Genomic DNA, 27,252 nt, shown 5'->3' with positions numbered 1-27,252 from the left:
GAGATATAGGACGATGGACTTAAAATGCTGGTTTAAAAAAAAGAAATGTCTAAGCAATTATACACAGGATCCTGATTTACAAGCCAAAATATGCTCTGGAGAGTAACCACATGAGTGAATGTCTATGTTTTACCTCAGATCGCTCTCTCTCTCTCTCTCTCTCTCTCTCTCTCTCTCTCTCTCTCTCTCTCTCTCTCTCTCTCTTTCTCTCCCTTTAAATGCTTGTAAATGTCAAAAACATCAATAATTCCCTTAAATTTATATCAATCTTTAAATGACCAGAAAAAAAAAACATTAGTACAGTGTGTGCAGCTTTTGGAGTCTGGCTTAGCACTAAGCATTACAGTGTTGACAGTGCATTCAATGAGAAGAAATTGACATTTTTCTCAGGGCTGATGATTTCTAAGTTCATCTAAGACCCAGAGGTGGTAATTAAGACCTCAGGGGCTAAATATAGTCCAGACATCAGAAAAATTTAGATTTCTTCTCATGCTTGAAGGCGCTGAACTTGGTCCTCAGTCTACCACTTGATCTAATCTATTTTTATGCTTTTTATTTCTTTTACTTTCTCCTTCTTTGGGGACTTCATCCAACTATCTCCTCTCCAACTTCTCCAATCTCTGACCTCCGACCTCTTGAACTCTCACTCCTGCTCAGATGGTCTTCCCTAAGATCAATCATGGCTTTCTTTCTGCTGATCAGCAGCTCATTAAGCGTCGCCTCATTAAGGTAGTGCTTGACCTCACTCTTCTCTCACAGTAGTGCCCTGTTTTTCCCTTCATCTTCATTCTTCTGGTTCTGCCTGGCCAACGAATCAAATGCAGTAATAACTAGCAATCATTTTAAGCTTTCAGTAGAACTTTATAGCTACAGAGTACTCATTTCTTTTTCATTTGCTTTAAACTGTCTACAAAGAAAATCATTAATGGTGCAATAAGTCATTTAAATGTCCTTGAAAATTACATAAAAAGAGAGAACTTCCAAACATTGATTTTATATAAGCAGTCAATAAAAAAATATGTCCATTTGTCCCAGATGAGCTATCAATGCATGTTAAGTACAGAGTTTACCACTAAACACAAAATGTTCCACCTAATAAAGAATGACTGCATTGATAAATTAAACACAGAGCCCTGGAGAGACCAAAATAAATGTTTTATTTCATGTTCATTATGTACTAAATTGTGAAATGATTTAGTCTAATAACAGACACAAAATACTAAATCAAAGTTCATAATGCTCAGTTTCAGTTTTACTAAAGTTGTGCCCACCTCTGGTTAATTTGTGCCACAGGACAACATGCCCTCTCGGCTTTCTGGTAGGTTTCCAGGAGCATTGTGTCGAACAGTGAATCTAATTTGGTGCCTGTAATTCGCATGCTGCCTTAATATCTTTGTTGGAGTCGGCTTGTAATGACGCAGGAGCTAAGTGCGATTCCTTATGTTTCTGCAGCACATCCAATTATAAATATATGCCAATATATTTCATTTACTACATTTCTGTCTTTAATGGAGACTTACGAACGAGCTATAGTTAATCTGCTTAGTCAGGTTATTCATTTAATTAAATTGTTTACCTGGTACCTTTCAAGGACAGCACAGTTTAACCAAAACATGGGCATTATTTTATTAATTAGAGAAAACAAAATAATAAATTGAGAGCATGATTGAAGTAAATCATGAACAACCGTCATGCTCTGAGGTCAATTATTTTGAGGCAATGTTAAACTAAATAGTGCATACAATTTGGTACATTGCGTACAAGAATAATAAAGAAATTTATCCTGTGCTCTGTAATTAAATACAAATATCTTGCAGACTAATATGGAAATCTTTATAAGCAGTTACATATTAAAATTGCAGCAAGGAATTTTTTAAAGCAGTACACCACAGCCTTAAATCAGAGGATTAAAACAGAAGGCTAACATCATGTCTGCTGTCTTATAGTGTTCTTAGCTGACTTAAATTACTCGATGATTTATAATCACTCTTCATGATAACTATTTACATTGCCTTTTTATTCATTTACTGGAATTATCTTCATTCCTACTGAAGACTATCTCAAGCTCTGACTACATTGTTACAAATATTATGTTGCATTATTTGTATCAGGGTGATCAGGGTCAAGCAGGCCCTCCAGGACCTCCTGGACCTCCAGGTCCTCCTGGTCCCAGGGGACCACCAGGAGACACAGGGAAGGATGGTCCGAGGGGAGCTCCAGGGCTACCAGTGAGTGTTTCTAGAATTATTTTATTAGAAAAGGTTCTTTAAGGCAAGGTGCAACAAACACTGGCTACAACATGCTCGATCCCATATCTCAAACATGTTCCTGTCTCCAACAATCTGTTTGTATACCAGTAACCGATTAACATTATTTTGCTTTCAACTAAGCATAACTTTTTACATGTGTAATACTGTCAGTGGTGCAGTGTGTTAATTATTGTACTTTTTAGAGAAAGATAAAAAGGAAACTTTTAAAAAAGGAAATTAAAAGTAAATGTTTAAATTCTAAACCTTTGTAAAATATTCCAAATGCAAATGTGTTATTTTTCTCTGATTTGGCGCAAGCAAGAAATATATTAAGCATTGCTCTACTTCAGACAAGATCACTATATTCATTTATCATACAATCTATTACGTTTCCAGTTATTCACTTTAGAAAATTAAGAATTTCAGAAAAAAAAACACAGTTTGTATAAAAAGGAATTAATGAATGAATTTTTTTTTTTATTATTAAAAGGTATAATAAACAGTACACTGGTAAGTCAATAACAATTTTTTTTGTTGTTGATCGAATTAATTAAGCAGTAGTATGCTGTTTTCAAAAACATTATATGCTCAAAATGTTGGGTACAGCTGACCATCACACCCATATGTATTTCTTACTGTTGCCATAAAGTTAAAAGGACACAATTCTATAAAATGTTTTTAGATGGTGTAACATTAGAATTTCCCTACACTGTCATTAAAGGGCTCAAACATGTCCCAGCATGACAGTGCCCTTGTGCACAAAGTGAGGTTCATGAAGTTATGATCTATTAGTGTTGTTAAAGAACTAAAGTGTCCTGCACAGAGCCCTGACCTCAACCCTACTAAATACCTTTGGGATGAACTGGAATATTGCATGTATGTCAGGGCCCTTTGCCTAAACTGCAGTACCTGATTTTAATAATGCTCATAGGCTGAATGAAAACATATCTCCCAAACGAATCTCATAAATCTAGAGAAAAGGTTTCCCAAATAAGCGGAGGTTATTATAACAGCAACGAGGAAAGCAAATCCAGGATGGGATGTTCAACAAGCAAATATGTTTGTGACCATTGGCCATATACTGTATATAGATTTTCAGTTTTACTCTTGATATAACAGAGAATAGTACTGTATAGATATTAAAATTACTACATTGGCACACCAAATATTTTCCTTTTAGCCAGTCAGTAGTAATAGTATTTTATGACTTATACTCAATTCTGCATTATAAAAGTCCATAAGCAATTTGATCTAATGTGTTTTTTCTTTAATAAAAGGGTGACCCAGGAACCTCAGGAGAGCTTGGTCCTGCGGTAAGTGCATCTTACATAATAAGTGGTACCATTTGAACAAATGAGAAACGGTACTTTTATTTTTGTAATTATTACTTTTAAAACTAAGACATTACTTCATTACATTACATGTTGCACTTCAGAGGAACAACTATAATTTGACATGTTATGGTGGTAGACTATAAAAGATAAAGACCAATTCTTGCGGCACTTTCATGCAGTCACTGTCATGCACAGATCAAGAGTCGGAAACTGGTAGTAAAGTCAATACACATTTTTTACTAGCCTTAGTACATGGAGCAGATACTTCCAGAGATCCGAAGACCAGAGAATGGGTGGATTGCAGAGCATGGGTAGTCCAGAGATGATCTGTAGTGTAACCTGTAGATCGGACAGTAAGCGGATGGGAACAGGGGCCCTTTAAAGGGGATTAGTAGTATGGAGAGGCTGAGCGATTGTGCTGAGTGCAGGAGGGACGCATGGCTGGTGGTTCTCTGACAGTCAGCCCATGCAAAACACAAATATATACCTGTCATATCCATAACCATCCAATTCTGTCTTATTTTTGTGTATATATTTTATGGTATAGTATATATCTTTTTACTTATATTTTATACTTTATAGTTATACTTTATTTTTATTTATACTTTATACTTTTATCATTTAAATTTTTTAATATTTGAATTTTATTTACATGTTGGACAGTCAAAAAAAGCATTTCATACTCTGTTAAATGTGATTTGATTTTGATCTTGATTTGCCTCCAACAAACAAAAAAAACCATGAGAAGTCCATGAAAGCAAAACTAAAAACAAACATAAAACAGCAAGGAGTTTAGGAACCATGGCTGCATACACAGCATTTGTTGCAAGTATATAAGTTGGAGATTTGGTCAGGTTAAGTGGTGTCCCCAATGGTAAGAAATATAGGCAGAATCCATCATGCATAACCATCAGCAAGGCACCTCATTGACCCCAGACCTATTGTGCAGCAGGGCAATGACCCCAAACATACAGTCAATGACATTAAAAATACATCTTAGAGAAGCACAAAGAAGAACAACGAGTCCTGGAAGTGATTGTTTGGCCACACAGAGCCGTGATCTCAACATCATCAAGACTGTATGCGATTATATGAAGAGACAGAAGGATTTGAGCCTCAGAAGATCTGTGGTTAGTTCTTCAAGATGCTTGGAACAACCTACCTGCCAAGTTTCTTCAATAACTGTGTGCTAAGGCACTGCAAAAATCAAGAAGAATTAATGCTGTTTTTCAGGCAAACGGTGGTCGCACTAATTATTGATTTTATTTGATTTCTTTTCTGTTCATTTACTTTTTATATGTTTATAAGGTATAATTATCGACTATCTACATTTAAGGACAACCCACAATTCACAGATAATGCTAAAAAAAAAATTTTTTTTGGCAATGCTGTTTAATAGCTACTCTAGGCACTAAGCTAAATACATCTGTGTCATTGGCTGGAAAATTGCACTTTGTCACATCGTTAACTTGCTTTTTTGGTTGCCAAACATGCAACCTTGTCTAACATGTAGAAACCAATTTTAATAAGATGTTACTGTCCAACAGTAATTAATGTTTTTTTCTTTCTTTTTTCTTGAAGAAAATAACTTTGGGATTGCATCAAGCTTACAATATCCTAACTTACAGCAAAATATTACTTAAGTTTAAAGACTGGTTTATTAGGAGCAGTTTAAGTTGGAACAGTAACATGGTGTCTTTCAAAAGAAATTTCCACACATGGAGCTTGTTATAAGGGCCAAGATGTTCTAATTAACAGCAACTGGATACTGCTTTTTGAGATTAACAAATGTAAGGAAAGTTTCCTCACAGCTATTTTATAAGATATGCATTTCAGACCAAGATATCCACTCTCAAGTACTACGGGTGTAAAGTAAGACACAAATGTGGGCAGTATATATTCAAAGATTGCAAGGGTGACATATGTAGTTTGGGGCCCAATAGGGTAGAGAAAAGATGGGGTTTAACTATATATGTTGCATGCAAGAAAAAGTACAGTGTGTCATGCTTTTATGATAAGTTTATTATGACTAAACCATTTTTCATTTAATAAGGAATAATAGCTAAATGCTTAACTTATATAAAATGTTGACTAGCATACAGAACTGTATGCCATGCACTAGAAATAAAACTCATTAGATTACTTTTTGACAGTTTATAAATTCTCTCAACAAAAGCTATCTGGTAAACAGAGAAAACAATCAATTCATTTTACAATCAAGGTATTGTAATAATTTTTGCAGTAGTAAAAAATGCTTGTGAGAGGTCGGAGGAAAATACCCAGACTTGTTTGAGTTGACAAGAAGGCTATAATAAATCACTGTTTAAACTTGAAACAGAAAACAATTTCAGATAACACTGCTTATTGCGCCTTGAGGTAGATGGGCTACAACACCAAAGGTTACACTTCTGTCAGTCAAAAACAGTCAGAGAAGGCTATAGATTAGAAAAATTATGAGACAATGTGTGTAAAAATCTTAGAAGATTAATAGTTTCTAAAGTATTTGCACTAGCCCATTCCAAAGTCACATTTTTCCTACTGTGCTATTTTATGTAAACTTTGACTGAAATATTTTCCTTGTATCTGCATGAATGTATGCAGATGTCACATAACTGGCTGATTAAAGACTTGTATAAGATCAAGAATCTAGTTGTCAGTATAGATAAAAAGTTGGTTAAATACATATCAATGTCCTTCATATGTATATGTACAATTTATAGTTTATTTGTGTCTAAAAATGACACCTGTTTGTAAAGCAAATGTTTATATATTTTTAAACTAAATTAGACTGTATTACAAATAGTCAGGTTTGTTAGTGACTTATAGTGTCTATTGCCAATTACTGGGAGAAGTATTCTGTTAAGCTGCCAACCAGAGACAGGAAGAAAATGAGAGAACAGGAAACGAAAAATTTGTCATTTAAATTGATGCCTATTAACCTATTATTTGCTTTCTTTCAATAATGACTTATCTCCTCAGTGTGGAGACAAAGCTTTGGTTTACTTCTGTTTAGTTTGGAAAAATGGGTAGGCAAGATGTAATGTCTGAAATGATAGACCACAGACATTGTCTGCAGACATATGGACAATATCTGAGCTTGGGCTCTTAATGTGATATTTACTGTGAAATTCATCACTCAGGGGAACAGAGGGAGTTCTGAATTTGATACATTCAATATGGCTTATACTTGTCCTCAGTACACATCATGATTCATCACAGTGGTTAAATATAAGACAACTTTCAGAGGTCTGTCAAGGAGATAGCAATGTTCTTGTTGTATGCCATGCATAAGCCTTCTGCTGGCCAACAGGGGCAAGATCTAAGAGCTCTCCTGGAATCCACTCATGAACTGATGAAGTGCAGCATTCTATGATGACTGTAGGGTCAAGACTAGTCAGAGAAAGACTCTTTCTCTTTAGGGTGTTTTCCACTACAGCACCAAATTGTTCTGAGCAATCTAATGGCATCAGAACCTGGACAAATTTAGCATAGAATATATACAATATACATGCAATATATAAATGCTCACACTATGTCTGATAAAAATCAGCTTGCCCTTAATCATGACATGTTAACTAGTTTAAAACATGCAAAACAGTTTTTTAATACCACAAAAGGATAACTGACAAAAACTGCTGCATATATAGAATATATAGCTGGATAGATAGCTAGACAGATATAGATATGTAAATGGGCCATGTTCCAAAAGGGGAAAAAAAAAACTTAGCCAACACCATTTGGTCTGTTATTTTGGCTGCAGCAAAATGTTTAGGTTTACATACATAGTCTTCTTTTACATACTGTTACGGTGATAATGATTAATTATTTTTATTTACTATTCAAAACGTCTGGTTTCCCACAGCTTTTCAATGAAACTGCTTAAAATTAATCAGCAATGACATTTTTTTTTTTTTTAAGTTGTACTTAAGTTTACCCACAAGGCCTTAAAATTTTCATTAAAAGTAATCAAAGAGAAAAACTGATGCCATACTAATTTACATTATCTATCTTTCTCGGTTTCTAGCCAGTGATTTGAAGACCAGCAAAAAGCTTTAACACCTTTTTCCTCAAAAATAAAACAAATCATTGGTTGATAATCTTAATCCAGGCCTTAAAAAGCTTGCTTTACTTGTTCTGTTGGGGCAAGTAATCTCTAAGGACTGTGTTAGCAGAAAAAAAATTCATACCTCAACCTCTCTAATGGTTCAGTAATTTTCTTTTCTTTTTTCCCCCAGGGACCCGAGGGCCCTCCAGGACTCCAGGTACAGTTTAAGTCTTTTTTAAAGTCCTAAGTGCTGTTTATATTTCATAGTTATTATGAGTCATACATCATGGAAACATCATGTAATTCATAAAGCCTGATTTAACATTACATACAAAGATGTATTCATATATATAATAGCCACCTCAGCTCGTTGTCTTGAGCATATTTTTAAGCCTTTTATAAAGTTTAATAATCCCTGCATGTTGTGATCAAGAAATAATTTGATAAAAATTCTGAAATATTTTGTACAAAGATTGATGAAAAAACAATAATCAGTGGTATTTCCTGTCAACTAGTCAATAGTTTTTTTCTTAAAAAAAATATCTAAGAATGGCTGAAAAATAGAACATCTCAAATCTTGCATAGAAGATTTTATTATTATATTTAGATATACTGTATCAATAGAACTATACAAGCTTCAATAATGAAGAGACATGAAAATACTATATATAATTTCTTTAACATCTACAAGGCTCTACTTGTAGTTCCAGAGTAGCAGAATCCACAGCAGATTTCTGTTTCTTGTCAGTTGTCTATGCCAGGTGTTTTTCCAGCCTCAGTAAACAATATATTTGGATATGTGAGTCTTACCAAACAGACTCAATAGTCAAGAGAGTATGAAACATTTTGTGGCCAGCACTATGTTATCTTTTAGAAGAGAAAAATTGAGCATATGATCCATGCCTGACAACTTATTTAGTGGCATTTGTTTGTAGAATTATTCAAAGAAGATGTATGATTTAAGATGGCATAATTATCCAACTAATTTGAATCTGAATCAGGTTTATTGATTTATTGAATAAAACATTAATTAAAAGTAATATAGTTTTAAGGGTATTTAATTAATCCGAAAAAAACTTTTATTGATAGGGCTCCCCTGGGCCCTCTGGCATTCCAGGTATTGATGGACTGAAGGTAAGTTTTTACATAACTTTTCACACATCTATGTTATGTACTCTTAGGGTTTAAAATAATAATATAAGCTCATAATATTGTTATAATTGTTATTGTCAAAACCAGACCAATGGTCCAGCTGAACACAGTTGATAAAGGGCTGAAACTCAATACACATAACCAGTAGATTAACTATTCTGCCCAGTACATTGGTTGAAATGACAGTAAAACCTACTTGACTTGACTTGACTGGAGGACATTCACTATGTATACTCCTACCAAGCTATTTTGACCTACTGAATTGTCTGTGATAGCCAAATATGATGTTGGCAATTCCTGATAGCTTGCCCATAAATGCTTTACCCATTTAGGAGGTGGACCCTGGACATGGTCTAAAACAATCGATATTTTTTAGAACACCATTTACAAAATCGTTTTTACATACATACATACATAATTTTATACATAAATAAAACATCTTAAAATTATCAATAATTTGTTCCATATTGGGTCAATTTGGAAAATAAAAAGGTCTGTAGACCATGTAGTCTGAAAGCTGAAAAAGTTATGGGGTTGGGAGAGTAGTTGAGGCTTTGGGGATGTATATGCATACAATATGTTCATATTGTAGGTGTTTAAACCTCAATCTTAACAATTGGTTTCTGCAGGCCAGAGGATCATTGGTCTTAATCAAATGAGCTACCTCTATGAAAATGACAAAACAGAAAGAGCAAAAACAAAGCCATAAGGTATAACTGAATATTCATAATAGCTAAAAAGTGATTGGAAAAAGAAAATTTCTCTCATCCTTTACACTTATAAGAGAAAATATACATTTAAGCTGGAGGGAAAACCCTGTACAGTGACTGCTGTAGGGCCTCTGGAAAAGGAAGGAAAAGAGAGTAAGATTTAACCACAAAAGCATTTAGACCATGGCAATCAGTGCAAAAGTGTAGGTTTCACCTTCTTGATATGTCAGCGCTACATATACTGAATGCACCTTGTGATGGCATGGATCATGATCTTTTATACAATATGAAATATTACAAATATAACAAGTTTCAGGATATTAGCTATTTATGAATCACATTGGAAAAAAACAAGGGGATGTGTGCTACCATAATTTCTGTGCTTTACAGATTAATGTGAAGACTGTAATGTCCTGTTAAATCAGGAGAGACCCCCATCCTCCACAATATATTCATCCTTTCTTAAGATGTCTACATGTGTTTTTACTGTAAAATGTATTCTGCATAACTGCAAAGGCCAATGTTCCTTAGAGGGCTGAGCCCAAGTGTATCCTTAAAAGAGATGGGTCTCCTTTGTTCAGGAGTTAGTCCAGATATATTGAATGTGCCTAATTTGTCAATTTGTCAGCTGGTCTTTATTTGTATCACACAATTGATAAAGTAGAAATAAGAGCGGATTCACTCCATCTGCTTTGTGTAGAGCATATTGGCGAACATCTGCCTCATTGTACAATCCCTGAGCAAGGTGTAACTATTCTTTTTCTGCTTAACCTAGAGCTTACAGGCCATTTTACAGTGGGTAAAGAAATTAAACATCACTTAAAAAAATTCAGACAGAGCAAGACACAGATTAAATCTAAAACCTATATTGCAGCAATAGTCTCTGTAATTTTTAAGGATAAGGGGAAGTTAAATCTGTCACCTTAAAAAATAAATTGTTCTTTTTGCAAAGAGAGATGAAATAGGTGTACATATATTAGAATAGGTTAATTGATGTGATGCTTTGTGCAGTTACTGTATTTGTTTTGCACCATGGCACATGCTGATCTGGAGTATCTTCTCCACCCATTTGTGGTGAGGTTTTCTGTAATGCAGGACAGTGGTTGAATAGAAATTGAGATACATTTATCACTAAACAATGTCCAAACCTAATCCAGAGGTCATGTTTTAAATCATGATTTGAAGACAAAAACAAAACATATTGCAAAATGTCATAAATCCACAGAACATGGGGATCAAATTTAAAAAGAAAACCAGAATGCAATAACAATAGCAGAAATTGAAGAGTTGAAAAAACAGGGTTGTACACATTTAAGGACAACAGAGAATATACATATCTAATAACTTACAAACTAAAGTCATTACAGTTCTTGAATAGCCTTTAAATGGGTAAAAATTAAAAGTAGGTGAGCAAAACGTTGGTCATCAGAATGCAGAGGCAAGACAGGTTTAGAGTTTGATGTAGGGTGATGGAGGGTATGACAACTCTGCCTTAATAGTTTGAAATGTCTAAGTTAAATGTCCTAAGAAAGAATGTCCTGTCAACATCATTCAGTTTTGGCAGAAACTACTAGGGTGATTTTTGCTATCTGATCAACCCAGATAAAGTAGCATCTTAGTATTATGGTTAAAAGTAACACCATGTTGCTAATGCTGATCTTGACCTTTCAAGGTAAATTTAGGGAATAAAACAACTCATAAACCTTATTAAACAGATCAAATATTCAAGATTTTGTTTCAGTAGTTCTCTTCTTGGAAGTTCTTTGCTTTAAATGTGCTGTATCTGCGTTTAGATAATTTGGCTCCTTACTTTTCCTTTTATCCTCATCTAAATCCCCTGACGAAATTGTAAGGACAAAACTGCTTTGAAAAAGATTTGTATTGTAGGGCAAACAAGGTTTTTTTCATTGATAGTTGGATAGTTGGTAGTTAGATCTGGTATTGTTAGAGTAAATAAAAAGAAAAATGAACAGAGAATATCTGATACACAAGCACAGTATTCCTCTGGAGCATTAAATAGATGAAAAAAATTTAGGTTGTGTGTACAAAAGAAACAGTGTAAGACCATTTTCTAACTGGAAATTCTACTTGGAAACTCTGTGCCTGTATTTGGATGGCTGGGTGGCAAGTCTTTATGAAATGGATCTCTGGTGTTGTAAAGTTTAATTAAAAAGTAAATTAATTCCTCTATCAAATTATCAAGTGGTAAAAATTTGTTTGGATTAGATGCAGTTTAGATTAGCATCAAAATACCACGTCTGAAAATATAGCTTAATGTTTAATAGATGTTTGAATGTGTTCAGATAGAAAGTATTAGTTTATAAGCAAAATGAACAGCCACAGGAGTAATACAAAAATCCAGGATTATTGTAATAGTTTAGAACTAGTGGTATGAAAAGCTTGTTTAAAGTACTCTGATATATAATTCACCAAAAATTCCTTCTAAAACGTCATGACAATAAACTTATCTGGACTCGTGAGACTTTTTGGGCGCGACAGATCATGGCTCACTAGGTGGAGGGAATGAAAGGGTCACATTCTATGCTTTGTTGTTTGTAGGGGGAGGTGGGTATGCCCGGATTAGATGGAATGCCTGGTGCCAAGGTTTGTGGCACATGATGTGCGCAATTTACCTCCAATCATGGAATCCATTTCATATCTCAAATTTCTCAGATTATTATTTTTTGTGATGGATTTATGTTGTGACATCAATCACAGACAGAGCCTTTTTTTTTAACAAGCTACCACCAGAAATGTGTTGATGTTCAAATGAAAAATCATCTGACAAGATGGCTGTATGATTTCTAATAAAAATGCAAGAAATTGCAAGAACACAGAACATCATTAGCCACTGTTTCGAACTGTTCCACTATACTTGATTTTCATATGGATCTTGTCCATCATCGCAAATATTTACATCTCATTTTAAATATTTTTGTCTGTCCTGCCTCTGTGCACCATACCATATCCTCTGTATCTGCATGTAAATGTTATTTTAAAGTGAGGCACACCCTAGGGAGTTCATTCATTCATTCATTTTCTCCCGCTTATCCGTAATTCGGGTCGCGGGGGCAGCAGTCTAAGCAGGCCCCCGCCTTCGACTGCTGCCCAATCCCCACAGCACCGTCCCCTAGGGAATTGTTCCTTATTTAAGTCTGAGGTCATCTGTGGAAGCAATAGCTGTAACATGAGCTTCAATTCTTAATTGAACGTGAACTTTATCATAGATTTAATCTAAACAGGCAGTGTGCTTTTATTTTCTTACCTCCTGCACTGTCTGACCTTTGAACTTTCTTTCAAACTAGGGTGACAGAGGAGAGCAAGGTGAAAAGGTAAGTCCATGTTTATACATTTATACATCATGCTAGACAACAAACGGATGAACTAAAATTCTTAACTAAAAAAATAAATAAATAAATATATATATATATATATATATATATATATATATATATATATATATATATATATATATATATATATATATATATATATATATATATATATATATATATATATATATATATATATATATATAGAGTGAGGAAAATAAGTATTTGAACACCCTGCTATTTTGCAAGTTCTCCCACTTAGAAATCATGGAGGGGTCTGAAATTGTCATCATAGGTGCATGTCTACTGTGACAGACATAATCTAAAAAAATAAATCCAGAAAATCACAATATATGATTTTTAAACTATTTGACTATATGACTATTAAACTATGATTTTTTTTTTTTTTTAATGAAGAATCCGATAAACAATGTTGGCAGCTAGCTACTATTTGTTCTATTCCTTCAGGCTCTAAGCTGAGGATCAAATATTATGCCAGTAGTTTGGCAATATGACTCGAAGTTGTTTTTCATTTAACATCTGGAACATAAATGTTGTCCAAACTGCCATACAATAAGATGGATGAATGTTAGACCTTATTAAGTTATAATATAATATATTTTTATTTATGTCTTATATTTTTATAAATAAATATATGATGTTATAAGATTTTTTGCCTTTTGTATAGGGTGACATGGGAGAAGAGGGCCCAAAGGGTGATGTTGGTGAGAAGGTAAGCCTGCGCAATGACATATACTTAATACTCAATGCTTAATGGTATTCATTGGTTGCCATACATGTTTTTCAACTCACTGCTCACTTTAAGATTAGGCTAAAGTTAAAATAAGGGTATGACTAAAACTTTTTTTGACTTTTTGTAGAAGTAGTGTATAAGTCATTCATTTTTTGCATTTCAACTTTTACCACATGCACAAATATACTGTACAGACATAAAAAAATATCTATAATATTTACAAACGTACAAAGAAATTTTAGAAACTTCATAATCATTTTGTCTTATAATGTGTGTGTGTGTATATATACAGTGGGTACGGAAAGTATTCAGACCCCCTTAAATTTTTCACTCTTTTTTATTTTGCAGCCATTTGCTAAAATCATTTAAGTTCATTTCTTTTCCTCATGAATGTACACACAGCTCCCCATACTGACAGAAAAACACAGAATTGTTGACACTGTTGCAGATTTATTAAAAAAGAAAAACTGAAATATCACATGGTCCTAAGTATTCAGACCCTTTGCTCAGTATTTAGTAGAAGCCCCCTTTTGATCTAATACAGCCAGGAGTCTTTTTGGGAAGGCAGCAACAAGTGTTTCACACCTGGATTCAGGGATCCTCTGCCATTCCTCCTTGCAGATCCTCTCCAGTTCTGTCAAGTTGGACGGTAAACATTGGTGGACAGCTATTTTTAGGTCTCTCCAGAGATGCTCAATTGGGTTTAAGTCAGGGCTCTGGCTGGGCCATTCAAGAACAGTCACGGAGTTGTTGTGAAGCCACTCCATCGTTATTTTAGCTGTGTGCTTAGGGTCATTGTCTTGTTGGAAGGTAAACCTTCAGCCCAGTCTGAGGTCCAGAGCACTCTGGAGAAGGTTTTCGTCCAGGATATCCCTGTGCTTGGCTGCATTCATCTTTCCCTTGATTGCAACCAGTCGTCCTGTCCCTGCAGCTGAAAAACACCCCCACAGCATGATGCTGCCACCACCATGCTTCATTGTTGAGACTATACTGGGCAAGTGATGAGCAGTGCCTGGTTTTCTCCACACATACCGCTTAGAATTAAGGCCAAAAAGTTCTATCTTGGTCTCATCAGACCAGAGAATCTTATTTCTCACCATCTTGGAGAACTCCATGCGGGTTTTCATGTGTCCTGCACTGAGGAGAGGCTTCCGTCGGGCCACTCTGCTATAAAGCCCCACTGGTGAAGGGCTGCAGTGATGGTTGACTTTCTACAACTTTCTCCCATCTCCTGACTGCATCTCTGGAGCTCAGCCACAGTGATCTTTGGGTTCTTCTTTACCTCTCTCACCAAGGCTCTTCTCCCCCCGATAGCTCAGTTTGGCCGGACGGCCAGCTCTAGGAAGGGTTCTGGTCGTCCCAAACATCTTCCATTTGAGGATTATGGAGGCCACTGTGCTCTTAGGAACCTTACGTGCAGCAAAAAAATTTTTGGAACCTTGGCCAGATCTGTGCCTTGCCACAATTCTGTCTCTGAGCTCTTCAGGCAGTTCCTTTGACCCTAATGATTCTCATTTGCTCTGACATGCATTGTGATCTGTAAGGTCTTATATAGACAGGTGTGTGGCTTTCCTAATCAAGTCCAATCAGTATAATCAAAAATTTCTGGACTCAAATGAAGGTGTAGAACCATCTCAAGGATGATCAGAAGAAATGGAGAGCACCTGAGTTAAATATATGAGTGTCACAGCAAAGGGTCTGAATACTTAGGACCATGTGATATTTCAGTTTTTCTTTTTTAATAAATCTGCAACAATGTCAACAATTCTGTGTTTTTCTGTCAGTATGGGGTGCTGTGTGTACATTCATGAGGAAGAACAATAAACTTTAATGATTTTAGCAAATGGCTGCAATATAACAAAAAGTGAAAAATTTAAGGGGGTCTGAATACTTTCTGTACCCACTGTATATATATATATATATATATATATATATATATATATATATATATATATATATATATATATATATATATACACACACACACACACACATTATAAGCCAAAATGATTATGAAGTTTCTAAAATTTCTTTGTACGTTATATAAAAAAATCACAATTCCTCTTGTACACACTTTTCCTGACATTGTGCTCTTTGCCAGACAAATCCGTTCACAAAACAAATTTGACAGTTGGCCTAATACTAAGAGCACAATATATCTAAAAATGTACAACAGTTTATCTCGGTGCCATGAAAAAAAGGAAAAATGTTTAAACCTCACATAATGTAGTCATGAAGGGTGTGTACATTCTTCACACTACATTAAGGGGGGTGGAGATTCTTATAGACTGTGGAATAGAAATGTACCCAGTGTGTCTCCACCAATTTATTACACACTGGAGCATAACTATTTTTTAACCATTATGGACATTCTTAGTCAAAGTGGTAGTGCAAGCATCAGCCAAGTATAGGAGGGTTGTAGGAAACAGATGCGGGACCATTTCCATGCATGGAAAACAGTCCAAAAAAGAAAATGGGCTACAATAAAACTTTGTTGACTGAAAAAAGCTTTGATCTCATCCACCTTGCTGCAATAAAAAAGATTAAATGAAACTGGGTGGGGGGATTGGGGGTATGAATAAGGATGCAGGTATCATGGAAAATATAATGCATTACACATTTCCTTGACTGACATGCAGTCCTACCTACACAGTCCTAAAAGTCCTACCATATACTTTCATCCAGAAAAAGAAAAAAATCATCCTGACATTCATCATATTGTTTATACTTAGAGCCATGAACATTTGAATTATAGCATGACTTTAAAGCAGCTTTTGAAAAATGATTAATAAAGACAAGTCATGTCTAAATCACTTAAATACAATACAATTCACCCAGAGCAAAATGTAATATCTACAATGTATACATAAGTCAAAGAGAAGACAGAAATCCTCTTGATCAGTGTGGCGCCTACATGTTTTCCATGTTTGTCACCTAATGACCTTCTTTTTGGATAAAAGAGTGCCATAGAGTACTGGATTGATTAAAATGGACATTCACCACTGTGTGATTCACCACTGACTGAGGGCATTAATGCTTTGCATTCATTTCTAGCTTATACACTTAAAACACATTCTGTCATAATTTGGAAATAATGTCTGAGGTTTTCCATTAAGGTTTATCAATAGTGAGTAGTACATTTCTCATGGTGGATGCAGGTCTGTCAAGATCTGTCAAGAATTGTCAAGAAATGTCAAGAATTGGGTTATAATTGTATTTATTTTATAAATTCAAGACAAAATGGCTAACAAAGGTAACACTAAAACAACAAGGCAAGCGTGAAAGAATAAATAATAAATTGAGAAATTTAGAGTTCTGAGAATCTGTCCAAATGTTTAAAAGTATTTGTGCAAAGGAGTAACTAAAAAACAATTGATTTTGTTTGGTGGAAATTGAACTTCTGCTCTAGCTGCTGTGGCTTTTGTGTGACAGATGAGGTAAAACATGTTGTTTAAGACAGTGATTAACATTGAATTGACTTCGACCAGCAGAAGGACTGTGGGAAAATGTGTTAAACTTTGACTTTCTTTATATTATGATAAAAATTTTCAATAAAAGATTTATTTTCATAGTTTAAACTGCTAATAAAATATTTGACGTGTATAAATATTTAATTGGGTATGAAATTTGCGATCTCAAAGGTGGAAAAAATGCATTTTGGTCAAAACAGTTTATGCATAAACGCTAATTGGATTGCAAGAAAGCATTTAATGAATATAAGGGTAAGGCCAATGACACAATTTCCATGTAGTGCCTCACAGTCTTGCAGCCAAATCGTATTCCAGTCATCCGCCAGCAACCAAAGTGCCCTGCTTGCCTTTGGTCTATTGGGAATGTCTACAGCTACAAATTCTCATGTTCTGCTAAGAAGAATCATTATAGCCATGCTGACATACTTTAAACAACAAGACACCAAAGAGCCACAACCAAACTACAGCTATAACTTTAACTGTAACTAGCACTCATCACCTATACAACTGAACTTTTGTGGCAGAAGTAATCACTCTTTTGATTACATGTAATAAGAAAACCGAAATATTCTATTGCCTGTTTTATGAAAAAAAACATAGACTGTAGTATTGATGTCCTTATCCATTTTGTTAAAGTCATCTACTTATGGCTATAGTCAAGACCACCATTGCCAAGCGCAAAACAAATCCACAACTAGGATTTGCTGAGCTTGATTCAAAACTGAGTCTTATGGGAAGACCTGTGAAGACCACTCTTCTGAGAAGTCTTTCCACTAGAATTTGGAGAATGGCCATGGGGATTTGCCCATTCAGCCACAAGAGCTTTAGTGATGATGCCACTTAGTTCCAGTGAAGGAAAATTGTCATGCTACAGCATACCAAATCTGTCCCTGTGCAATCATTGATTGCTTTTGAGTTTATTTTTTAACACTGGATTTAGCAAAGATTTGGAGGAATCCTTTACTTGAATTATTGTTAATGTTTGACAGTGATTTTTCTCAGTCTTTCCTGGCAAAATAGTAACAATTTCCCTGTATGTCAAGGTTCACATGGGATGTTAGAATTCACAGTTGTTCATGAAAGCCATGGCAATGAAAGCTTTTCCTGTGCAGTTGACATCTCTATGCCTAATCTGTAATGACTACTATCTATTAAGTTGTTTCCCTTCACAAGATAGACTGGATAAAAGAAATCACAAATGCACATGAGAATGAACTTTGATGCCATGAATACACTTTAGACAAGTTTTGATGTAGGACATGTCACTTTCTTTCATGCCAAATAACGTCTCTAGGTTACGTATGTAACCCTAGTTCCCGGAGGAAATAAAACACTTTGGGGACATTGCCCACCCTCTGAATCACGTGTCAAATCTGGCCAATTGGCAAGTCGTGATGTAATTTGCGGGTGGCGTCACGAAAACCAGAAAGCTACAAAATGGCTGAGGGATGATAGCAACATGAAAAAAGAGAATGTAAGCGCCGCAGGGATGCAGAAAATATTAGCCTGTTGACACAGCATCTCGTTCCCTCAGGGAACTAGGGTTACATACGTAACCTAGAGACGTTCCCTTTCAGGAACTCGAGCTGCTCCAACTTTCTCCACGGACTCGTTCTGTGGAGATATGTATCCAATGCTCGCACTGGACACAGTCGATTTTGCTTTTCCAGGTCTGAGGCTAGGAAGGAGGAGGGCAGAATACCTGCAAAACGACAGGTCATGAGGGAGCCGTAGGCACCTTAGGCCCATACCCAGGTTTAGGGATGAGAAAGGCACTGGCCACGCCAGGGGTAAACTCTAGGAGAGACGGGGCCACAGACAGAGCCTGTAGGTCCCCGACCCTCTTAAGGGAGGATATCGCCAAAAGAAAGGCTGTCCTTACTAACCGTTACCTAAGGGCCACCTCGACCAAAGGCTTGAAGGGGGATTCAGATAGAGCCGCCAACACAACGGCCAAATGTGGTAAACAGCTGCCATCTAGCGGCCTGAAACCTCCTCGTGGAGGGAGCTCTGAAATGGAGGATGGTCTCAAATACCTCAGTAGAGAGACCAGCTGCTAGAAACTGTGCTCCCTCAGAGGCCACAGCCATAGCTTCCAAACTCTGGGCGGTGGGTGAAATAGGGTTCCCCCTGCCTGTGAGTGGAGATCCCTCCTGGGAGGAATTTCCCAAGAAGGTCCCTTGAGTTGGGACAGCAGCTCCGTAAACCACCAGGAGGAGACCTACTCCTTCCTGGTGGATTTTCTCGAGAACTCCCGGGAGCAGCACGATAGGGGGAAAGGCGTACAGATGTAGCCTTGGCCACATCTGCACTATGGGCCGGGATGTAAACTGCTCTCAATGAGAGGAGTTTCCCCTGGGACCACAGGACCCCCCTGGTGGTTGATGTACGAGACCACCGACGTGTTGTCCATATGGTCTTACAGGAAGTGTATTAGTGCTTAAAGCATGGCCATCATCTCTAGGTCATTTATGTGCCATGAACGATGTACGTTACGTGATGACAAGGAGCTCCCAAGACGGGGCCCTGGGACAGGAACCTATGTTCTCTCCATGTATCTAAGGTTCGAAGAGCTCGCCTTGAGACCTTGATAATGCAGAGTGGGTTGCCCCCTCGAGGCCAAGTGGAATCACGTTGGACACTGTCGCTATGAGACCCAGCAGCCTCTGGAACTGCTTCACAGTGAGTGGGTGGGAGCTAAAGCAATTGTGCTTGCAACACGGTCGAGTCCTACACTATGCCCAAGAAGGTGGTTCTCTGAAATGGAGAAAGCACACTCTTTACTGCGTTCAGTCTTAACCCCAGTTTTTTCATGCAGGCGAGAATGAAATCTCGATGCCGGACTGCCTGAAGCTCTGATCGAGCTAATATCAACAGTCATCGATATAGTTCAGAATGCGGAGGCCCTGAAGCCGTAGCTGAGCTAAAGCCACATTCATGCACTTTGTGAAGGTGTGGGCTGAGAGTGCTAGGCCGAAGAGGAGGACCAGATATTGGCAAACTTCGCCCCTGAAAGCAAACATCAGGAAACTCCTGTGAGCAGGAAGGATGGCTATGTGGAAATAGGCATCCCTTAGATCTATCATTACAAACCAGTCCTTGGACTTGATCCGAGACACAACCTCTTTGAGGGTGAGCATCCTGAACCTGAGCCTCATGAGTGAGTGGTTCAAGTAGCGTAGATCTAGGATTGGCCGCAATCCGCCGTCCTTCTTTCGGAACAACAAAATACTGGCTGTATTAGCCTGACTCTTTGATTGAGGAAGGAACCAATACGATGGCCCCTTTCCACAGGAGGGTGCGTACTTTTTGCTCCAGGGCCAGAGTCTGAGCAACCCGTTGAACCGGAGAGGAGAGGACCCGAAATTAAATCAATAGCCCCTCTCTATTGTACGCAGGACCCACCGAGATACGTCTGGCAGCTCTTCCCAAGCTACCAGGAAATCTCTTAGGGGAACCAGTCTCTTAAGGCTGGCCTCTGACCCTCCCAGAGCGTCTGGAGCAATGCCCTGCAGCCGTTCGAGCCTCCTGAGAGACGGCGGGTCCCCGCCATTTCAAGGAGAGGACCACCCTCAGGTTGGCCGTCTCCTTAGATTTGGGCCTTATAGCGGCAACCCTCTGTTTTTGGGCTTCGCTGGCGGGGAAGTGCCACTGAAACGCCGCCGTGGTCTCCTGAACCTGTCGGCGATTGCCCTTACCTACAGCATCGCCTGAATAGGCCAGAACGAGCCACTGGGGTGCTCAGAAGGAAAACCCTGTCCCTGTCGGGAATTTCTGCTTACAGGTTAAGCCACAGAAGCCTTGGGCATCTCCTATATTCGCGTATAGCGAATGTAGGGGAAAGGTACGGGCCGCATAATGGGTCTCCCAGGACCTAGATGACACCACGACTTGCCTATTGCCCGGGTTTCACACGTGATTCAGAGCGTGGACAACGTGAAGCATTCCGAAAGTGTTTCAACACAGCTTAAGTTTCTGAAAGGGAACAATTATAAAATACTAAATGAAAAATTTGCATTAAACAGTGAAATCCAGTAAGAATATAATTTTACAATGCTCTTTTTAATTTTCTATATTTTATTATTAAGCCCACAATGCATTTGGTTGCACAAATCCATATACATTTTAAAAGACAAGCCACAAATGCGGTAGCATACATGGGGGTAAGCTGTTTAGTGATATCCATCTGTAACTAGTAATCCAGTTTATGGCTAACAGAAAATGCAAAGATTAAGTTTGCCTTGTGCACTCTCTTTAATGACTCTAGTAAAAACCAGGGCATGCATTCCTCAGAAACTTCTGAATGCAGAACGCATGTGGAAACTAATATTCAGCAGCAGGCAGAGGGCCCAGCCTTCCCATTCTCGCACACTGACTTTCCCACCAGCTCTAATCATTAGATGCCCTTTGTTCCCCTTATGCATATCACATCCCAAAGGAACATTAAACTCACTTGCAGTGATTATTATTGGCCACACATTTTATTTTTGTTGTTCTGTTTAAAAAAGGAAAAAAAAAACACCAGTAAAAATGCTTGATGCGTCCCTCCAGGATGTCAGCAGCCTTATGTCATACCTATCATGGGCTGGGAAAACCTGATGGACGTCACTCTAGTGGAATTCTGACAAACAGCCATAAATAGGGAATAAAACAAACTAATATATTTAATGAATAAATAATTAAATAAATAAATAGATAATACAATTACTTAGTTTTTCTACGGTGTCTTCCTGCAAAGATAATGTCGTGACAAAGTCACGTTAACAATACTTTGTTTAGTCTGCCTTATAATTTCTAAAACCTTCCGAGCTAACTGTTATTTCTTCAGACAAAGTCCCGGTTTGATTAAGTTGTCTAATCAAGTGAAGTGGCATAGTGAAATGTACATAAACCCTAATAATTCAATTTGAAATCAATATTAAATCACAAATTAGAATAATATATCTATAAAATATATAACCTTTAAAATCCAAAAAAAAAAAAATTGTTAAGAATGTTTCTCTTCTCTTTGGATAAAAATGTGCATTTTTACAAGCTGACATACAAAATGCTACACAACAACTACACAAAAATCCTTTGTGGAAAATTTTTTTTTGATGAATTGAAGCCTATGATGACAAGATAGAAACAAATGAAACATGAGAATTTCTGTGCTGCACTAATGCTTTTATAGGAAAATAACTGTTTAGAGTAATTGATACTATACAGTTTGGCATAAAACAATATACAAAATTTGTTTTATTTTAAAATAAAATAATAAAGAGATCTATTACTCCTTTTAATAAATCAAAATCTGAAAAGCATTTTCTAATTATAATCTCAGCTTGCATGTTGTACTAGCACAAACATGTTGCATTCATAAGTAATGGTGAAAGAAATTGGTTGGTTGTTAATGAAAAGTTGTTTGTTAGCACACGATTTAAGTTAATGCCAGCACTGTTTAGATAGTAGAAATAAGGATTCCAACTAAAATATTTACACCATTTGAATTATTATTGTTGTCATTATTATTCTGAGCAACAGTGGGAAGGTTTTAATACTTCATCTTAATCAAGAGGTGCAAAAAATAATTATAGGTGACAAATGTCTGTATTTTTGGAAATTTCTCTTTATTTGTCAAAACAATATTTTTATGTAATGACAGATTTTGAGAAGCATCATACTGTGGTTTTCCAGCTACTTACTGAGAGACAATTAATCTCTACATCCACTAGCATACAGCATTATGGTGGCAAATTATATCCGGAGCTAATAAAATCATACAGAACTAGCTTGCACAGAAAACAGAACCCTTCCTCGGAAATAAAAATTATTTTCAGGGTCACAGTGGAGCCACAGTCACCTGAGGAACACTTCATGTAAGGCAGGAATGTACTCTATATGGAATGCAAGTCCATTACACAGCATCAAACACATTCTATTGTAGGGTCATCTGTACACTTTTAAGATGTTATTTTGGAAAATGCACAGAAATTTAATAACACGTGACAGTTGGAGAATAAATGTAACTCCAAATAGAATGTGAGTTTAGGATCAAATCAGAGACTATGGAGCACTGAGGTGGTGATGCTATTTGCTGGGCCATTGTGTCACCTAAAGAAACAATGCTATTGTAAAATAAACATACCATTAACGTTACCAGAATGACTAAAGTTTTGGATTATTTGGATCAGAAAGATGTTAATTAAAAGTAAAACATTGCTACGGGTGCTTGAGTAAAGCTGTTTATAAGTTAATCAGAAAAATCTGCAAATTATGAGTGTATGCATAAGCCAGTGAAGAACCCTTATAAACAACTTTTGAAGAACCTATACACCTTTTCTCAAATATCACCTGCACACATTATGATATGTTTCCACTCATTGCCATATCCAATTATCTGTTTGCTTTGTATCTTTCTTGCAACATGAAGGTCTTACTAGAGTATAGACACTATATAAGACATCAGTGTATCAGCTGTGCCGGCTTTCAAACCCTGACTCAACTCAACAGTAACAACACATGCTATTCTGGATGTTTGTCATTTGCTTGGTCTGGAAAAGCACAATCTAAAGAAAAACACAGATACTCTAAAGTCAGTGAGATGTTTAGCAGATATGCACTACTTATACACTATCTATCTTTGCATTTTTAATAGCTGCAATTCCAAGTATGTTTACACAATAAATATTCTGTGTTCTTATCTAAAATAGGTGTATTACACTTAAATAAGGAAACATTATCCCTTCATTCAGTTGTTACTATCAGGCCAGACAGTTTATAATAAGTTTGTTTGCTGTATTCCTCCACTCATAAGCATTCATACATTACTTCAATGAAAGATAACTGGAACTGAATGTTTAAATGACTCTAAAACAAACTTTTAGGTGTTCTACAATTTAAAATATTTTGATTTTAAATCCTCAGGGTGATGCAGGGTCTTCTGCTGCTGGCATTAAGGTATAATTTACTTCTGAATTTTTTATTGTGATTTCTTTCTAAATTCATTTAAGCATATTTTTTAAAACACAGTTACAGCTGTTTTATTCATGCCCTCATCTGCCATGTGGTTTAATTTGGTATTACAGGGTGAACCCGGTGAACCAGGACGAAGTGGGCATAAGGTATAATAACACAATACACTAAACACTAGCTAAACACTAAACTAAACTAAAATGCAGCATTGAGATGAAAATTAAATATTTTTATTAGGATGCTGTTTATATTGTATTACCAAATTATGTGTTCACATCAGAGCAATGATTGCTTTTCATATCCATGTTGCACTGAGGAAGAATTCAGGTAGAAAGTGAGTATCTTTGTAAGCTCTACTACTACCCATCAACACCATGTCTAAATATTATACTACATCCATCTATTCTATTTACATTGCACTGCACTTTTCAACTGCTACAGATTTCTCATGAAAGAAGAGATAATATACTCTGAATAATTTATACAAGTGAAATTAAGTGGGACTCAGCGAGCAGCTATTTCTGTGGCAAATCGTTCATCATATTTTCAATGATTTGTGGAAATGCACAAGTCTCAATCTGTCGCCTGAGATCTGTTTAGAAAAAATGTTCCTACTTACATTCCCAATGCGTATTAATTTTAATAATGCATGAATGCCTAACTAACAATGAAAGTTTTTTTTTTAATGATATGTTAATGCTTTTACGGACTCAGCTTTTCTTCACCACTTTCTCATGATTTACTTAGCCTCCAGTGTAATAATTATAGACCAGTGTCTGTTAAAAACCATAACAGTGACTTTAGAGATAAGAATGAGTCACCACAGAATTCAGAAATGTGGTCTATTATCCACTTTGCATGCATGCTAAACATAATTCAGTTTGAACACGCTGGTTGACACAATGGCCAAGGGAATTGCGATTCCTGAAAATGTGCACAAGATTTCCATGGAAGTCACCCAACTGAAACATTCTTAAACGCCCAATTCTGCTTCCACAACAGCAAACTGATGCTTGTCATGTTGGTCAAAACACAGAGGTCTGATTTAGTGGTGTAGTGGACAGTGAGTGAAACCTTTAGTGGTTGAGCTGGTTTTCCAGGCTCAAGGCCAGGAGTGGAGGCTTAGCTTGGTTTGGCTGTAATTTCTTGCACTTTTCCTGTGTAGGGAGAACCAGGACTTCCAGGGCTGCCTGGACTTCCCGGAATAAAGGTAAATGTTGCTGTGACTTCATCCATGAAATTTGTCAATTGTGTTCCAAAGGGGGTTTAATCCTGGTGATTTAACTGTACACCCAATTCCCATAATCCACCTACAGCGGCCTAACACTACTACATGATTCACTGCAATTTGTTGTTCGTTGTGGCAGTGTGTCTATGACTTGATCACACTTAGTTTGTCTTGGTTAACTAAATTCCATTGATTTATGTGTGGAACTAGCTAGCATAAAAACATTATTGTATGTGAGCTAACATGTTCTGTTTTGCAGTCAATCACTAATGCAGTGCAAGAAACAGAGTAGACTCAAATTGAGGCAGATTAATATACAGACATTTTCCCTCTTTCAAATTACCAGTAATCCACCAGATTCTGTATAATATGCCTTTCGCCACCTGGATTGAATTTTTTATTTACAGAAATTATGCGCTAATCATGCTTTACTATAGCACTTTGCTTGAACACTACAACATGTGATGCAGGCATGAGATTATGCTTATTGGTATTTTTTTTTGTTTGGCTGCACTTCTTTTTTTGTATACTTGTGTTCTGCTGGTCTTGTTAAAGTTCTTGCCATTTTTATAACCCATTTACTGAAGGGCTGACAAGCTTTTGGTATGCGTTTTGTTATGTACATTACACACGTTGAACCAAACATAAATAAAATTATAATAATTGACAAGATGACATTATACCACTAGATCAATATGTATTTAGTGTGACTGAGTGTGAACATGACTTACTATTAATGACTTAATTAATTTTGTTTTATAATTTGAATTGAAAGCAGGAGTATGAACCTACACAGCACAGCGCTTTATCTTTTTTACAATGCTATTCTCACGGTCCTGTTACTGAGGTCTCTTTTTTAATAATTCCCTTAGTTTTAAATCAGTCCACTGGCATCCATTTGTTTAATAATGCAAATAATGTGCTAAAAAAACAGCATTAGTTCATTTTATTGTCATTTCATAAAACTAAAAGGGACAAAACCAACATAAATTAAGTACATGATTCTGTGGTATTGTACCACTTCGTGGGAAAAAGAGATGTTTTCATTTCCACCAAATTTATTTCCTATTTTCAATTTTGGAAATTTGTGTGCTAAAGCAAATTTATTGCGGACGAGTTATTGCTATGACCATCACTGGATCAGGAAGTGCACAGTTATGATTGGCTCCATCCAATTTATGCCCTCACTCTTTAAGTAACACACATTGCTCACTGCAGGTCTGATGCAACGACATTAAGCACAATTCTTATCTGTCATACAGATACTTTGAACAGTAAAACCCACAAATCCTGAGGTTACTAACGTATCGCAAACATTTCTTTTTAACTTTCTTTTCCTTCAAAGCTACAATTACAATTGCAAATTTATAATACCAAGCCCAAGCTAAAACCTCCCCAATGTTTATCCACAAGAGGGAGCTATTATCACCCTCACAGATCTCATATGTTTTCAGTTATTAAAATAACTCTAATCACCAATCTTAGATTGTGTGTCCTTTTTGCATTAAAATGTACTCTCTTTGGAAGTGATATTAATACATATGTGATGTTTATAGTTATGCATTATATGTACAAAAAATATATATATATATAGTACCAGTCAAAAGTTTGGACACCTCCTCCTTCAAGGATTTTTCTTTATTTTTATTATTTTCAACATCATTACATTAATAATGAAAGCATCCAAACTATGAAAGAACATGTTAAATAACCCAGAATATGTTTTATATATTTAATTCTTCAAAGTAGCCAACTTTTGCTTTGATGACAGCTTTGCACACTCTTGGCATTCTCTCAGGCATCCTCATGAGGAAGACACCTCATGGAATGGTTTTCCAACAATCTTGATGAGTTCCCAGGAGTGTTGAGTGCTTGTTGGCTGCTTTCCTTTTACTTTCTGGTCCAAGTCATCTCAAACCATCTTAACTGGAATTAGATCGGGTGATTGTGGAGGCCAGGTCATCTGATGCCATACTCCATCAATCTCATTCTTGTACAAATAGCTCCTGTATAAGATAAGGGTG

General features: G+C 36.4%; 1 protein-coding gene across 3 annotated transcripts in view; it reads left to right on the top strand.

The window, feature by feature from the left end:
* col25a1 (collagen type XXV alpha 1 chain) overlaps positions 1–27,252 on the top strand; it is a 158,281-nt gene that overhangs the window by 107,534 nt on the left and 23,495 nt on the right. For all 3 annotated transcript variants that reach the window (XM_083542268.1, XM_083542267.1, XM_083542266.1), the window contains 11 exons: positions 658–729; positions 2,112–2,228; positions 3,527–3,562; positions 7,819–7,845; positions 8,718–8,762; positions 12,050–12,094; positions 12,796–12,822; positions 13,511–13,555; positions 23,953–23,985; positions 24,114–24,149; positions 25,166–25,210. In XM_083542268.1, the coding sequence (XP_083398394.1) occupies positions 658–729; positions 2,112–2,228; positions 3,527–3,562; positions 7,819–7,845; positions 8,718–8,762; positions 12,050–12,094; positions 12,796–12,822; positions 13,511–13,555; positions 23,953–23,985; positions 24,114–24,149; positions 25,166–25,210 (528 nt within the window). The remainder of the gene's footprint in view (positions 1–657; positions 730–2,111; positions 2,229–3,526; positions 3,563–7,818; positions 7,846–8,717; positions 8,763–12,049; positions 12,095–12,795; positions 12,823–13,510; positions 13,556–23,952; positions 23,986–24,113; positions 24,150–25,165; positions 25,211–27,252) is intronic.

Source organism: Silurus aristotelis (assembly GCF_946808225.1).
Source record: "Silurus aristotelis genome assembly, chromosome: 5".
NCBI lineage: Eukaryota > Metazoa > Chordata > Actinopteri > Siluriformes > Siluridae > Silurus > Silurus aristotelis.
Note: the sequence above shows the minus strand (reverse complement) of the source record. Positions and strands in the feature narration are given on the sequence as shown.